At 34.8% G+C, this 15,664-nt stretch overlaps 1 protein-coding gene across 20 annotated transcripts in view; it reads right to left on the bottom strand.

Moving 5' to 3' along the window:
* The window catches only part of RALGAPA1 (Ral GTPase activating protein catalytic subunit alpha 1), a 131,477-nt gene that overhangs the window by 77,778 nt on the left and 38,035 nt on the right, over nucleotides 1–15,664 (bottom strand). For 8 of the 20 annotated variants that reach the window (XM_040557420.1, XM_040557421.1, XM_040557422.1 and 5 more), the window contains exons 17-22: nucleotides 12,813–12,953; nucleotides 7,350–8,918; nucleotides 5,301–5,425; nucleotides 2,833–3,049; nucleotides 1,783–1,983; nucleotides 1,534–1,710 (exon numbers count right to left, since the gene is read on the bottom strand). In XM_040557420.1, coding sequence (XP_040413354.1) covers nucleotides 1,534–1,710; nucleotides 1,783–1,983; nucleotides 2,833–3,049; nucleotides 5,301–5,425; nucleotides 7,350–8,918; nucleotides 12,813–12,953 — 2,430 coding nt within the window. The remainder of the gene's footprint in view (nucleotides 1–1,533; nucleotides 1,711–1,782; nucleotides 1,984–2,832; nucleotides 3,050–5,300; nucleotides 5,426–7,349; nucleotides 8,919–12,812; nucleotides 12,954–15,664) is intronic. The other 12 variants (XM_040557440.1, XM_040557438.1, XM_040557439.1 and 9 more) reach the window with 7 other exon arrangements.

Raw genomic sequence — 15,664 nt, 5'->3', positions numbered from 1 at the left:
CATTGCAGTCTCCCTGTCATAGGACTCTTCTTCATACATGTGGTTTTCACTATACAGCTGCCTATCTTTCATAAAATTTCAAAAAAAAACCCTTCTGTTTTCTTCTAATATGTCAATTTAGCAGAAATTAGACAATGGGTTCCAACACTGTTGGGGGCATGGAACAGTCAGACAGAGACAGACGGTAAAAGTGCACAAGTCTTCCTCTCAGGAAACCTTGCATTTAACTGATACAAATGACACACAAAAGCTGCCTCTCTAAAACAGTGGTCCAAACAACAAGAAAAGACAGCCACGGAACTTTCTCAATGGACAACTCTGTCATTAATTCCAATCTTAACAATTATAGTGCAAACTTAGACAAAAACACCAAACAGTAATGAAATCATTAACACAGAAACAAACAGACAACATTTTCTGCGAGGACTCTCAACAAGCACACAGCAAAGCGAAAAGCGACGAGAATAAAAGTCAAGCTGATCACTGCTGAACAAGCTAAACAACTACACTGAAAAAGCTAATATCATGCTTTTTCAGCAGAAAGGCAATTTCACAATATGAAAATAGTTGCAAGGAAAGATGGTCTTTTCAGTATCTCTGAAAATGCAGTGTGATTTGTCACAGCGAACAGGACACTGTAGGTAGGTGTAAGCTTTCACAGACAAATCAGTACTTGTTCCCAGGATTGTGATAGGCATGGTAGCGCTTAACGGTTATGGAACAAGGAGTATAAAAATGACTATGGATGTCTTCAAGTCTCATTCATGAAATATGTTGAGAGACCTTTCTTCCAAATACTTCTGAGAGAGGGAGATTCTCTCTTTCAGAAAGCAGCCCACTCAATTTGGTTTAACTGCATCACTTGATGGTTGTTAATCCTCTCTCTTTCTCAAGAAATAGTTGCAAAATAAATTGGCAGAGCCTCAAGTTTGACTGAGGTTGTGAAACACTGGTTTGGTTCATTACAGGCTTACTTTTATGACAAAACAGGGAAAACCCTAAAAGAAAAAGAAATAAGTTACACAAATGGAAGCTGATCTTACATGTTACAGTAACATTCTGCATATTGAAAGTTCCAAGTTTAACAACAGACAATATGGAGAGAGGTTAATATGGGTGTAAACAAAAGAATCGCATAGGACTTCTGTGCACTGGTTTGAAAGCACTTGCAAAGCCTTTCAAGAAAAAATAACTTACTCAAAACTAGCTATTTGGCAACCAGTAATATAAGGACACTGGTAAGATCTAGCTTACACTTTGTGGTACGTTTTCTCTCTGATAATTACAAAGATTTTCTCATGAAGGGTTTAAAACACATTTAGCATCAAGAAACGGATTATGTATGTAGCTAAGTCAAACAAAATATTTCCAATTGTTATTTCACACATTAGTGTTCTATTGCAATCAAACAGTAACTGAATTCCAAGAATTGTTTTATACAGAATATAGATTCATCACAGAACCTGAACCTTGTATTCTTCAGGATGGGTGGAGAAATTCTGAAAAAAATGATTATTTTTTTAACTACTTTACCAGTAATAGTTGCAGCTTCAGCAGACAATGGTTGCTGATTGAGACTACTTGTTTCCGAATCTATGTGGAGTGTAGTTAGACTGGCTACTTCTTGCTCCTCGGCACTCTGTTGTTGTCCTGAAATTGCATCAACATCAGTGGAAGCTGGTGTCCCTGCCTCGGTGCCAAAGCTGAAATCTGTATGAGGAAAGTGTTGTATTAACTGACAATTTAAAAATACCACTAATATAAAATACAAAAGCCTAGCACCTCCAAAATCTTCCATGTAAAACTTGTATGTACATCTCCTATGCTTCCAACACACTGTTGCACAATTTACATAAGATGTAAAAGCAGAAAGTAATTGGCTATTATGGACATTCTCATTTCTGTCACAAAACTGTGACTGAACTTCTGGAGAAGACATTCCTATTGCATGTCCTGTATTCTGCTTAGTCGCTGTAAGTGTACCTAAATGAGAATAAAGTAAAAATAATGGAAACATACATTAAGAAGTTTATATGCAAAATCTGTAAAATGAAAGAAATAGCCAAGTTTTTCATTAAAGTACTAACTTCAAACTACAAATTATACAGCAAATGGCATTCTGGCTAATGTTTTTTTCAACACTTAAGACAAAATATCATGCTCAAATGTAGTTAAATAACATCACTTAGTTACATAACAACTATGTATATAAAAATTGCAATTTTGTCAATAAATACTTCTGCCATACAAACATTATTTCTCCCTTTTGTAATACATGAAAACATAATTCCAAGCAACTACAATAACCCCTTCATATGAGTAAGAGTGGGAACAGATGCATGAAATGAATGAAAAGCATACTAAGTTATTACAATAGCATACTAATTTTATGATATTACATTTAGTATCTCGATTAAGCTACAGCTACAAAAAGACCACTGTAATAATATCAGATGGCCTTCTTTACCTTTTACCTAAATTTTTCAAAAGAATTGAAATAAATTCTGAAGTAAGCAGTCTTTCATTTTTACATTTTGTGCATAAAACGCAGATACACTCCAGAGAAAAGACAACAAATATTGCTTTCTAACTTCTGTGCACTGTTGTTTAGCTTTTGTACAGCAATGTTTCAGTGCTGTTTTATTCATATACTATAAAAATGATTCTCTCAAGAACCCTGCTTGCTCCATTAACTTACTAGTAATTTCTGAGGGGAATCAAAATAAGCTCTTTTTACAGAAGACTGCTGGCATATAACTTAAAGAAAACTCGGCAAAGGAAATTCACAAGCAGTCAACCAAAAATGCTCCTACTTTGAAAAAGTATACTTGCTTTCAAATTTGCGGCCATCATACTGAAAAGCACTGAACGAGTCAGAGTGGCTATCTGAACTGATGAGGTCACTGCTGCCTGCACTAGCAGGCGATGTCCATTCGGATGGCACGCCCGGGTCGTCTATAGGACGCATTTGGTTCTGTTTGTTCAATACATCAGGAAGGTCTTTTGGAACTTCCAGGCTGCCAGGACTGCTTCCTCGTCTTGTCACATTCTAAACATTGAAGAGACAAAGTAGTTTACAACCTGGGATGACTTATTTACATACAATGGAAAAAGCAAATGTCATTTGCAAATGTCATTATATAACAAACAGTTGACAAATACCTAAGCCAAAAATTGTCATCATCCTACATAGCCAAGACTTCCTAAAACCCCAGACAGCAGAAAGTGAAGAACCTAGGTAGTCACACAATTTCATACATATAAATTCTATTTGCACAACAGATGTTTGGGTACATATTTTAAAAGACAAGGATTCAGACTAAAACAAGCTGCACTTATATAAGACTTCAGAAAAAAATAGTAAAGAAGTGCATTATCTCCAAATTATTCTAAATTACTAAACAAGACTTGTTAACCTTTGTTTCAGGCACAAGCAGAAAAAAGATTTCAAGAAATATAGTGTTTTCTGGCTTACAGACTATGATGCTATAAGCAAAAATTTAATGTACACCACAAGCAAATGAATTTTCTAATTCACATCTAATTTTCTTACGATTAAGCCAAAACTTAGTATTGACTTAAGGCAAAAAAAGTATATACAAGAAATAATGCATACAGATTTGCTCATGTAAAAGTAAGCTGTTCTACTCAAGTCTTTTCTTTAAGCCACTCTTCATGGAGTGGAAAGGACTGTGGAAAGTAGGACTGTTTGTTTGAGAAGGAGCAAAGATAAATGTAGAAATTTATGATCTTTTACGAAATGGCTTGAAATCTTTACACATTGTAAACTAAGAGACTGAAGGTGACTTACATTAGGTCTAGTCACTTCTTTTCCCATCACCATCTTGCTACTAATTAGAGATTTACTCAGAATGACAAGTCTGACAAAATACAAGGATTTAGCGTTCAATAGATCCATAATCTAAAAGTAATCTTAATAACTTGGTACTTTGTTTTAAAACAGAATATCCATTCTTGTGTGCTAGATTGCAAGATCAGTGACAGGCAAGTTTCATAGCACTTACTCAAACTTACCTTGGCCGTTTTTTGCTACCTGAGGAAAGTACCAATTCTCTCACCTGAACTATTAACAATCAAAATTCTTGACCAACTATGTGAGAAAATGAACAACACCCCCTTCTCTTTCTTTCTTTTTCTGTGGCCAGCTCTGATGACTTCTGTTTTACCAACTTGAAATATGTAAAAAAATATTAACTGCAAGTTAGCATTTTTAACTTGTAATGCAAGATGAAAAAATGTTTGATAAACATAATTTCAATACAAAAAAAAAAAAGAAAAAAAAGAAAAAAAGCATACATTTGAACAAACTCTATAGGTCCTCTCTTTCCATAATCAAAGATGCTGATAAACAAACTAATTTCTCCAATCACCTTGAAGAATCTTCTTCTGTCCCTTATTAGCAACAACTAAGATACTTGTTGCCAGCTTTCTACAGTAGCTTGTCTTAGAATGACCTTCTTTTCCTTAAAAAAAAAACAAACTTAAAAAAGTAGAAAAAAGAACGGAACAACTTTGAAACAGTACATTTCAATTATCACCCATGCTGTTCTTCATTTGCATCATTTCTTTGAATATTTCTCCCTTCTTTGCTACTTAATAAAACACTTATCTCTTCAAATCATTTGTCTTATTTGGTAAGCATTCAAGTGTAACCAGAAATTCTTGACTTAAAATTGATTGAAATTTTTGATTATGAATGATAATCAAAACAACATGTCATTACTGGAAAAGCATAGGAATAAAGCATATGAAAAATTCTGTTAGCAGAAAACTACAAGAAATTATTCAACACTTTTAAGTAGAAAAAAAATAAAGGAAAAACATGTGTTAATGTAGTTTTGTAGTCTTGCACTGGCTGAAACTGTAGAGAATAGTACCATACTACAGTACTCCAGTATTTGCATAAATACAGTATTACACTGCGGTCTGCAAATTTATATATAAACTATTATCCTGGAACTGCCTGCGTACAAAGATCTTTGCAGGTGCAATTAAAGCCATTTAATTCAACGAGACTATTCATCTGACAGTTATTTCTACCTTGTTTGAACAATGAAAATTTAATAAAAATGTAAACACAAATGCATAAAATACCACAAATCTTTTTCAAAATGATTTAAAGCCAAAGAATAATTTAGTGATATTCTGAATTCTGATTCATAAAAAACAGAGTAAGATAAACATCTTACTATATAGTAAAGTGATTTAATAATGTCATTTATTAGTTCACACAAATGTGCAGACTTACATACTGAAATATAGGAAGTTTAAAGGCTTACCAGTGCACTACCACTGCGGAGTCTCTCAGCTATAAATTCATCCATGAGGTCAGGAACATTTGTATTGCTGCTGCCAATATCACTATCAATAGGGTGCAGCTTTTGACTCATGTCCTCTCTATTAGCTAAAAGCAAATGAATAACTGTATATAGTAAAGAACAAATCAACATATTTTCAAAACAAAAGGCAACAAATAAAGAAGCCCTGCTAATAAATAGAAAAAAAAATCAAAATTGCCAAACATGCATTTTAAGAATTCCCTCTTTTTAAGCAGATTCTACTGTAGGAATTAGTAAAACAACTTCTTCCCACTAAGCAGGTGTTAGTCAATTTCCAGTAAAACCTTTAAGAGCAAGAAAGCTTATAGGAAAGCACTACTTAAAGTTGTTAATGCTTGCTTTAAGGATACAGCACATATTCTTCCTCCATATCACAAAAAAATAAGGAATAAATCCTAACAATTGTATACTATTCCTACAGGCACTCCTTCTTCATTGCATTCTTAATGAAAAGCAATGTAGTGGAAAAAATAGATTGTGATATAAAATAATGACAAATGTCAATGTGGCACTGTATACACTTAGTATAAATAGTGCAAATAAAAGTCTTACGTAATAAAACAGCATGCTACTATATGGAATGAAACTTCAATCTCTGGATGGTCAATGGTGATGAACAATTAATTAAGTTCACTCAAGGATCATTTTTATATTTTCGATATAATTATCCTTTTAATTTTTAGCAGTGGCTGTTAGACCTAACTTCATGATCTTAGACTTTAAAGTTTTCAAGTTTTTTCAGTTCTTTTTTTCTCTATAAGAATTTTCCCCTCATGGCTCCATGTTGAGGCTCTGCTAGATGTTACAGATTTTAAATAAAATAGGCTTTCTAGATATCTCTGTCAGAAAAGATCCTGCAGAGAAACAGAAATGACTGAGAACAAATCGTGTTTTTGTTTTTGTTTTTTTGTTTGTTTGTTTGTTTTTTGGATAAACGTGACAATCACACTACTTCCCACTTGTCATGGTGCTATGCTTTCACAGACTGCCCTCAGGTGGCATTAACATCTCAATGCAGGATGCATTACAGAACCTCTGTTAATCATGCTAGCATAACAATGGGAAAAAAAGAAAACCTACATTACTGCTGAAAGTTAATTTATTGTTCATTTGAGGTTATTTAGGATGTGAACTAAGCCAATGGATATTAGAGCGACAGCCTTCTTTTTTGCTCAGTCCAGAGAGGTCTCATAGTTAGCAGGACTATCATGAGACCTTCATGAACATCCATGAATGATTCCAAGGAAAAAAGAAGCAATGGAAGATGTTGCCAAGATGTAACTGTATCCATTTTGATGGATGCATACAGAAAGGCCTACAGAATGTTTTGAAAAAGATTCAGACAAAACCTTATGACTATTCACAGAGAACTGTCACAACGAAATCATTCCAGTAACAGATTTCTGTTTACAACTTTTAAAAAAGTTATCTAAACTGACCTCCAAATGTAAATTTGAGGGGCTTTTTTTGTTTTGGAGGAGGAAAAGGAGAGGGCGAGGAAGAGGAGGAGGAAGAAAACACACTAAATGAACCAGAAATGTAGTCAGTTGAACGTAGCTGGTTGATAGCCAGGTCCTTCTGACAAAGTACAGTTACAGGGGAGTAGTACACTCTGATATCATGTTCACATGCCAATCGTCTGGTAGGCTGAATTTTGAGGCTCTGCATGGTAGATGAAAATTCAAAACTCTCAAGGTTTTGTCCTTTTTTAGGTCATTTACTGTCTCTTCCTCTTCCCTAACATGACGGTCTTCAGCAGCAAAGAGGTTCAACTAAATATCTTTAAAAGGGAAATTAGTAATTTAAAGTATGTAAAAGTAACTTATGCTGGGAGAAAATCAGCTGGCTATAGGCGCATGCATAACCAAACAGGGAAAGCAGTGATCATCCCAAAGCCTTTTGATTGCTTATCAGAGCTTGCTTCAGTCGCATTAAGCCAAACTGGTGCTGCCTTTCTCCTTTTGCGCTCTGCACACTGTTAGTGCTCACCTGCAGCTTTCCTTCCAAAATAGCCCATTACATGACTGTACAGATCCCTCAGTGGAGCCTCTGCTGGCACTCTGTTCTGCCTCTGTGGGGAAACATTTGCCTTCGGCTTCGAAAGAGCATGTACAACAGTTTTATAAACACCACCCAGGGAACCCTGCTGTTGCGCTGACTCCTGACCTGATGATCTAAATGCACTACGATTATGGAACTGGTTAACTGCAATACCTTCTTTTTGCAGCATGGCTGCTTGAGTTTCTGGAGTTTCCTTAGTTTGCTTGCTACCAACTGAAGCAGCATTGATCGCATCTAGAGGTCTATATATTCCGGGTCTAACCAGCTCCATGACAGCTGATGAGCTGGTGCTTGTACTGGTACTGCTGTTGCTGCTACCACTACCACCACTACTGAAGCCACTGAGTTTACGAAGTCGTGCTTTCCAAGCAGCCTCTTTGTTCTCAAGAGGATTGTAAAATTGAACTGATTCTGTAGATGGTCTAAAAGTTACATGAACACTATTTCTTTTTTTAGTTGTTATTTTCATGATTTTGGCCCTATGAGTTACTGTTTCAGATATACTCCGTTTAGTTGGTGACAGTTTGCTTGTAACTGTGATGTGAGGCATTTGAGGGTTAACTTGTGCTTTAGGAAGAATTTTCTTTGCATGCATAACACGTGAGTTGGTTATTTTTTCGTTAAATTGGGTACTTCTATGCTTTTCAGCTAATGCTGCTTCCACAGCTGAATCTACATCAGCTTCAGTGGCTGCTTGCCTGTACAGATATCTCTTCCCTTCTTTGCTGCTAGGACTACTTGACCCATGATCAAACAGGCTTTCATATTGTTTATCAATATTTAACTGTCTGGCTTTATCGAGTGCTTCATTTCTTGCAAAAATGTCTACTTGAGTAGGTGCAATATTACTTATAAAGCCACTTTGGTTTTGTTCTAGGTGCAGCTCTGTGTTATCAGCTCTTTCTGTAACAGTGATGCTATTCGTGCATTGAGCAGTCTGATCACTATTTTCTAATCCATCCAGTGGTAATCTATCATTCCTATTTACTGATGTATCACCTTCGTGAGCAGAAGCCTCACATTTATCTATCTCAAAGTTACCGCAAAGTTCTTCTTTTTCTTTAAGATATTCTCTCAGAGAGGAAAGAAGATCATCTTCACCTTCAAGGTCAACATATTGGCTTTGTTCAAAGGTTGTGTTTGCAAATTCTACCGGCCCTATTAAATGACAAAGATGGTCATAAATACTATCCCCAACTTCCAAGGAGGACTCTCTGCTATTTGTATCAGTAATATGGCTTTCAGTGGATCTATGCATTGAAGAGGTCTCAGTGGAACTCTGTAAGCTTGGAGCGTGATGGGATGAACTGTCAATGACAGGAACTGCACCTTTGGCTCGTTCAACTGCGAATGGTTCCAGGATGTCAGAGGTGCTGCTGCTTCGTGGCAGTGGCTGTTCCTCATTTAATGCACCAAAAACTTCACTTGGAGCATCCTCACTCTGTGAAAAATGTCTGACTCGAGGTGGACGTGGAAGAATTTGAGCATCATCAATGTCTGCAGGAAAAAGGTATATGTAATACACACTAGAATTTACATACAGAGATAATATTTATTTACCGCTACATCCTAATTATGTGATTTAAAAAGCCAGGAAAGTCCAGAGCCTTGTTTACTTAAGTACAATAAATATACTTTTTCCAGTACTAGAGTGTTAAAAACAAACACACATAATATCCAGTACAGAATGTAATATAAATGAGTTAGACCATCAGAACACGGTTTTAAATGTTAACATGCATGAGAACAAACAGTGAGACCATGGAACGTTTGGAAATACAGTTAAAGCTAGGGCTGTGCCAATAAGTTCAATAATTCAACCAATATTATACCAACTAGCTTGAAGAAATGGTTAACTTGAATACAAATTAGCTTAACACTAGCACCCTTCATAGAATTTACGTCTTCAGAAAAATACACAACTCCAAAGAGAACATACAAGTTTTCTGGAAAATTAGAATTGTCTACTGAAGTGGCAAACTATTACTTTTTCATAACTTGTGCGAATGTATGTAAGTTGCTGAAATATCAGAAACTATAGTACACAGTTATGAATATTATGGCATATGTAATATAGCGTATACCTGAGACTTAATTATTTTTTTTAAAAAGCTTTGAAATGACATGGAAGAACTGGCCCTGTCGGGAAAAGATGACTATAAGTAACACATTATTTAACAATATAACTTTTTTTTTCCCCTAAAAGGATGTTTTGTGAAACGTCTCTCATCTTCAAAATGCAAAACTAAATGCTAAATGGAAGCTAACCTCCCCATCTTCTTCCAGTTTTACTCAAAATGAGTCCTAGGAATTACCAAATTAAGAAATACTGAAAAAATCCTGCAGCCATACAACAGCTAACATTAGAGTAAAATCACTTTTACCTATGAAAAGACAAGAACATTTGTTATGAAAATTTAAATTAGTGATTCCTAGTCTCAACAGAGACAGCTAATACTTTACCATCAGCACAAATCATAGTTAACTGTAATGAAAGCAGCAGTTCCAACAGGGATCACCTAGGAAACGTATGGAAATATCTTCAACCCACTTCACATCATCCACCAAAATACAGAACCTTCACATTCCTCATCACATTTCTTGATATGTTACAGGAATACTACATACTATAAAATCACTGAAACAGGCAAGGCTAAGTGTCTCTTCAACTAATTGTACAAATTCAAGCTATCCCTTGCTGTCTTTTTATGGGACAGGCACTTGAACAGTAAGGTAAAAACAGCTTTGTCAGTTTTCTGTTAGTTCCTTTTTCATAGAATCATTTATTCCCCAGATTTATTTTTTAGACATACTGCTTAAGAAGTTGTAGATATGCTTTTAAAATCAAGAATAACAATGAAGAGTAACAGTTGCCACAATAAACAGACTTACCTTGTTCTATCTAGAGAGTTTATCTTCAGGACTGCAGTAGTACATTTACGTAAACTCAGTACATCCTAAAATCCCAATGTGTTATTGCCAAAATGAAGAAAGTATGTTGAATTCATTTAAAAATATTTCAAATTATTACTTCATTGTCCTTACACTATTTCAATAATATTTAATTATGGTAATCAGAAGTCACCTTAAAAATGTCACCCGTTTTGAAGTGCTCACACTTTTCTGAGAAAGAACTGGAGAAGGATTGTCGTATTTTCCTTCTGAGCAGAGCATATAACCTGGAGGAATCGGATACATCTGCACTAAGTGAATGTGTTGGAATATGATGAAAAGTGGTAATTTCCACGCTCAATTTTTCAGGGAAGTTATAATTTGAAAATTGAAGCTTGACCTGATTCAAAGTTTACTGAACTGTAAATATGCTATTGGACAGGAAATAGAGAAGTCTATATTGAAAAAGAGAGTATACATACAAGCTCTTCCAGAAAATAAACATAAACTGAAAATTGTTGTATACTGCAAGATTTATTAACCCTTTCCTTTCTCTTCTGCTTTCACCAGCAACAAATTTCTCTACAACATTCTTGTTCAACTTATTATTTGACTATACAAACTAACATCCCATAAAATGGGTGTTGCTCTCTAGCTACAACTGCTATTTCAGAGTCTTTATTGACTTAGGCAGATATTAACATGGATTGTGCCTATAGAGCCTCAAGAATTTCTTTTTGCAGCTGTAAGAAATTGGTCTTCATGAAAGCAGCAACTGAGGACCAAAGGATGCAGCTAAAATATGCATGATAAGGTTATAGATGAGATTAATATATATATTTATGATAAACTGATCTCATCCTGAGTCCTCAATATGCATCTTTCGTATGTTTTATAAACTTCATTTTATATAAAGAACCAGCCTGAGGATTGCATACTATGCATGCATGCAGTGATTATGATTTTCTAGGATGTTAAAAATTACTGGATGGAGAACTCCAAATGCATGCCAAGCAGCTCCACACATTGAAATAAATTCAGCAAGATTTATTTCAATGTTGATCCAGTATTATTTATTAGGTGCTCATGTATGCAGGACTAGCACACACAAGTATACAAACATTTTCATACAATCGTGTAGTGCTTGTGCCAACAGAAATTTCCTTTTTGTAGAATAGAAGAAGAAATTAAGGTAATGAAAAACTGCTACTGTATTATCAGCACTGAAAAGAAAATGTTTTAAAATCCAAATGAACAGCCTCCTTGGCAACCAGGGCTCACCCCTGCACACTGGTATACAGTCAAAATGGGACACTATCCTAAAGAGTTTTTACTGACTACATCACAAGCGTGCCACAGAGGGCTGCGTCTCTGACAGCGCACATACTCGGAAGAAATGCTGGCCTGGTTCCTAGGACGTTACAGTATGGAAGACACTGAAATTGATAGTTCTGGGTAATCTCACCTAATCACAACTTTCCTTAAACCAGCCTTACCTCCCCTTTTTCTGCTTGAAGGCAGAAAGAAAAGACAGCTTTTCAGTACCAGCTGGGAGACAGATATGCTCTGTCAATACAAACACATTCTGGCAATACAGCATGGAATACAACTTTCAAAACACATTTCCTGATACTTCTTGGGTAACAAGAGGCAGGCAAGAAGAAAGTGGGAAAAAAATAGGACATATCTTCCATACAAAAATTTACTGCCCTTAAATCCTTCTATTTGTACACAGTTTTGAGTGTGTGTGTGTATATATCCCACTGTGCTTTCACTTTTGTACTCATTGAGACAAAGGCATAATAGGATTGTCAGCATTTACTAATTTCTATCTAAGTAATAGCTGGGGTACAAGAAAAAACATTATCTGTAAAATTTCATATGTGCATTTTAAAAACCTGTGAAAACCCTAATTGTTTAATCTACTTGCTCAAAGACTATCCTCCAAAGAAAGCTACTACCAAAAAACTTCTAGCCAACCATCCTGCAGGGTCAAACATAATATTATAGAAAACTACAACTCTGTAAAGATGGATAATTTGGAAAACGAAACCAAACCATAGCACTTCAGAATCCAAAACTGTATTTAACTCTTTATGGTTTTATATACTAATGAAAAACAGGCATTCTGTAAAGCATACTATACGATACCATATACTTTAGGAATTCTTTTTTCATGGGAGCTAAATTATATCATTATCATGGTTGGCCACACATATGCTTACCAATAAATTGAGAAAGCAAGAGATTCCTCTCATTTTCATTTTTATGATAGTAAACATTGGCACAGCACTAACTTCTAACAGTTCCAGAATGGATTGCGAAATAGCATGATATTACATAATTCAAAATATTCATTCTTAATCTCTTCCCCTCTCCCCCCCATCCCATCCCCCAAGTATTTTTACTTTGAAAAATTTAATGATTTTGCAGAATTTGAAAGCAGAAGGTTTAAAAAAGTGATAAAGGGGGTGCAGAAATTAGCAGAGGTGGCACTACCTGAAAGCTCATCAGAAAGGGGAGTGAGAACAATATCAGGCAAGAAGGGTTTGGAAGTATGGATCAGAACAGGAGCACTTTTAGCACTGCGTATATAGGCCGATGGCAGAGCACATTCACCAATGGATCGGCTTCTCATGGCTTTAAAAAGGAAAAGAAAGAAGTGGGGAAGGAAAAAAGAAGAGTGACTATAATGAAAGGCTTGTGTCACAGAAAAAGCAGCAACAGAGAAAACAAAGATAAAAAGGAAGAAAATTTAAAAATTAAAACATTTCAGCACGGCAGATATTGGCAGAGCTGTAAGAAAGAAAAAATCAGTGGACACTGATAAGACATTTTGAGTTTTCAACTTTTATGTAAAGCAGCAACAATGCTTTTATTATGACTATTATAGAGATTTTGCATTCAAAACCAAGAAACTAATTAACACTTTTTTTTTCTCCCATTGCATCAGGGGTTGAAAAATCAAAGTTAAAGCACTCCACAAGCACTCTGAAATTTATATATTTTAACAGAAAAAAACCAACTTACACTACATTTCCATTTTTCTAGTTTACTTTGGTTTGCTCTTAAATAAGTACATCTGAATTTTGATCTATAGTCTTGAATTTAAGATTCTTCAAAAGAGATTCAAAATTGTAAGAAGGAAACAAGCAATTCTGTGTGGAAAAAAATGCAATACAACATTGTATAGTTCTGCATTAAAAATGAAATGACTGAAGTGAAATGGTTTGTCAACTAAAACGGTTGCATTCTTATCCACAGGGTCTCGATTTTAATGGATATTGGATAAATCTTTCTAAACTGATCCCAATTCACCTTTTTGTTTCTCACATCCTGCCAACAGTCCTACAGAAAGAAAATTTACAAAAGAATTGTGGCAACAGGATCAAGGTTATAACTGCAATTTTTCCAACAGATTTAAAGTGAACATTTATGACATTTGTTTTCCATTGTCATAGTAAGACATAGCAAGAACTGATATTGCATTCAATTTCAAAGTACAGCTTAAGTTCTTCAAAAAATACTATTCATGGTTTCAAGCAGTTTCCTTTTCGAATTGTTGCAAATTTCAGAATTTATGCTAAAATAGTTGCTGATAAACTTCTCTTAAGGAAACTTCAGTTCATCCTACATAAATATTGTTTGCACAATACTTAAGCAGTCTTTGAACTTCTACACACATATTTTCAAAACATGGAATGTACCCTTAGAATCTCAGTGCTCCTAATCTATACGGGAATCAGAAGAAAAGAATGAAGTACAGAAAAAGTTGAGCACATCACACTTATAAATCTTCTTAAAGAATGGTCTCTAACACAGCAACATGAAGATAACTTGGGTAGGTCTATGTACATAGAGCAGAAAACACATCTGACAAATGCAGCACAACTTAGGTGGAATCTTAACAACAGTTTGAAAAAACAATTCAGAAAGACAGATATTTTAAGACTGAAGCCATCCTCTATTTTAAATTAAATTTAGTTTAAAAGACAGAAACCAACTTAAAAAAAAAGAAAAAGACAACTACATGCAACTGTTTAACTTCTTTTTAAGAGATGCAATATTAAAATTCAGAATACAGTCATGGTTAAATGCACTGCATTCATCATTATGCATTTTAAAATGAATGCAGCCAAGAGAGAAAATATCAAGCTACAGAGTAAATAAACCAAACTTTTGAGATTGGATACTATGTTGAATACAAATCATTAAAAATAAGTGTCCCTTGTAATTTGACTGATTTTCTTCCACCATCTTACTTTGATTCTAAAAAGAGGGAATAGAAAATCACATTTACAATTTGGAAGACAGAAATTTTAGAGAAACTTTCAAAGGAAAAATGTAACATATTATTACTGAAAGCAAGATTAACATTGTGATGCTGTAAAATGAAAATGTGATCTCACTGAATAATTATTTTAAATAAGATGTGTCATGTTCAATTAAGTAGTCAAGTAGAGTCAGACTTAACACAAAATGTGGACTAGATATGTCAGTTCAAAACCTTCCGCTGTTATCTATAGAAAAAAAAACACAGAACAATAGACTCCTAAATTCCTTCAGATCTGGTATTTTTATAGGACGAGAATCTGCTGCCTACAAATTCTGTATCTAGCCGCACAAAAGATTTTTCAACCCATATGCATTTAAAGGCCCTTTTCCAAAAATTACTTTACATAAGTTCAGGCTAAAAATGTACACACTGCATATCAGGAAAGCTGTGATTTTTATTTGAGTAAAACACAATAGTGCAGCAATAGACGTGCGCTGGCATGAGGATGGCTCAAAAAACAAAGGTGTGCAGATGTACACAAAATGTGTACAACATAAAACAGATGAAAAAGAAACCCCAGCTTTTTCTTACCATAACATATTCAACATGCACATCCTACCTACTCAGATATAAAGAGTATATTACTCACAATCAAAGGAAATATACTACATATCAGACATCATGCAACACATCTGAGGTCTGACTCAATTCTAGGCTTTGCTTGCAGCATTAATTAACTGAAGCAGACAAACTAGCAAAATGTTATACAGAAAATTTTACTTATTATAAACCATTTTTTTGTTATGTGACCCTATTTTAACTGGCACAGGTTAGGAAGCACCTGAACAGCTCTCTTAGAAGACCTGAGACGATAACAAGCAAATCTTTGCTGACAGTTAAGATGTATGCTTTTGTAACCTGATGTGATGCTTCATCAACATCTTTTAAAAAAACGTTGATGAAGAACTGAAGAGTTTGGGATTCTGGCTCTGGAAACTTTCTGGGGGCTTTTCATCTTTTAAAATTATCCTACTAATGCTAAGATGCTTGTCTATGGATGGTGTTCTATAAAATG

Source organism: Cygnus olor, chromosome 5 (genome assembly GCF_009769625.2).
Source record: "Cygnus olor isolate bCygOlo1 chromosome 5, bCygOlo1.pri.v2, whole genome shotgun sequence".
Lineage (NCBI taxonomy): Eukaryota > Metazoa > Chordata > Aves > Anseriformes > Anatidae > Cygnus > Cygnus olor.
Note: the sequence above shows the minus strand (reverse complement) of the source record. Positions and strands in the feature narration are given on the sequence as shown.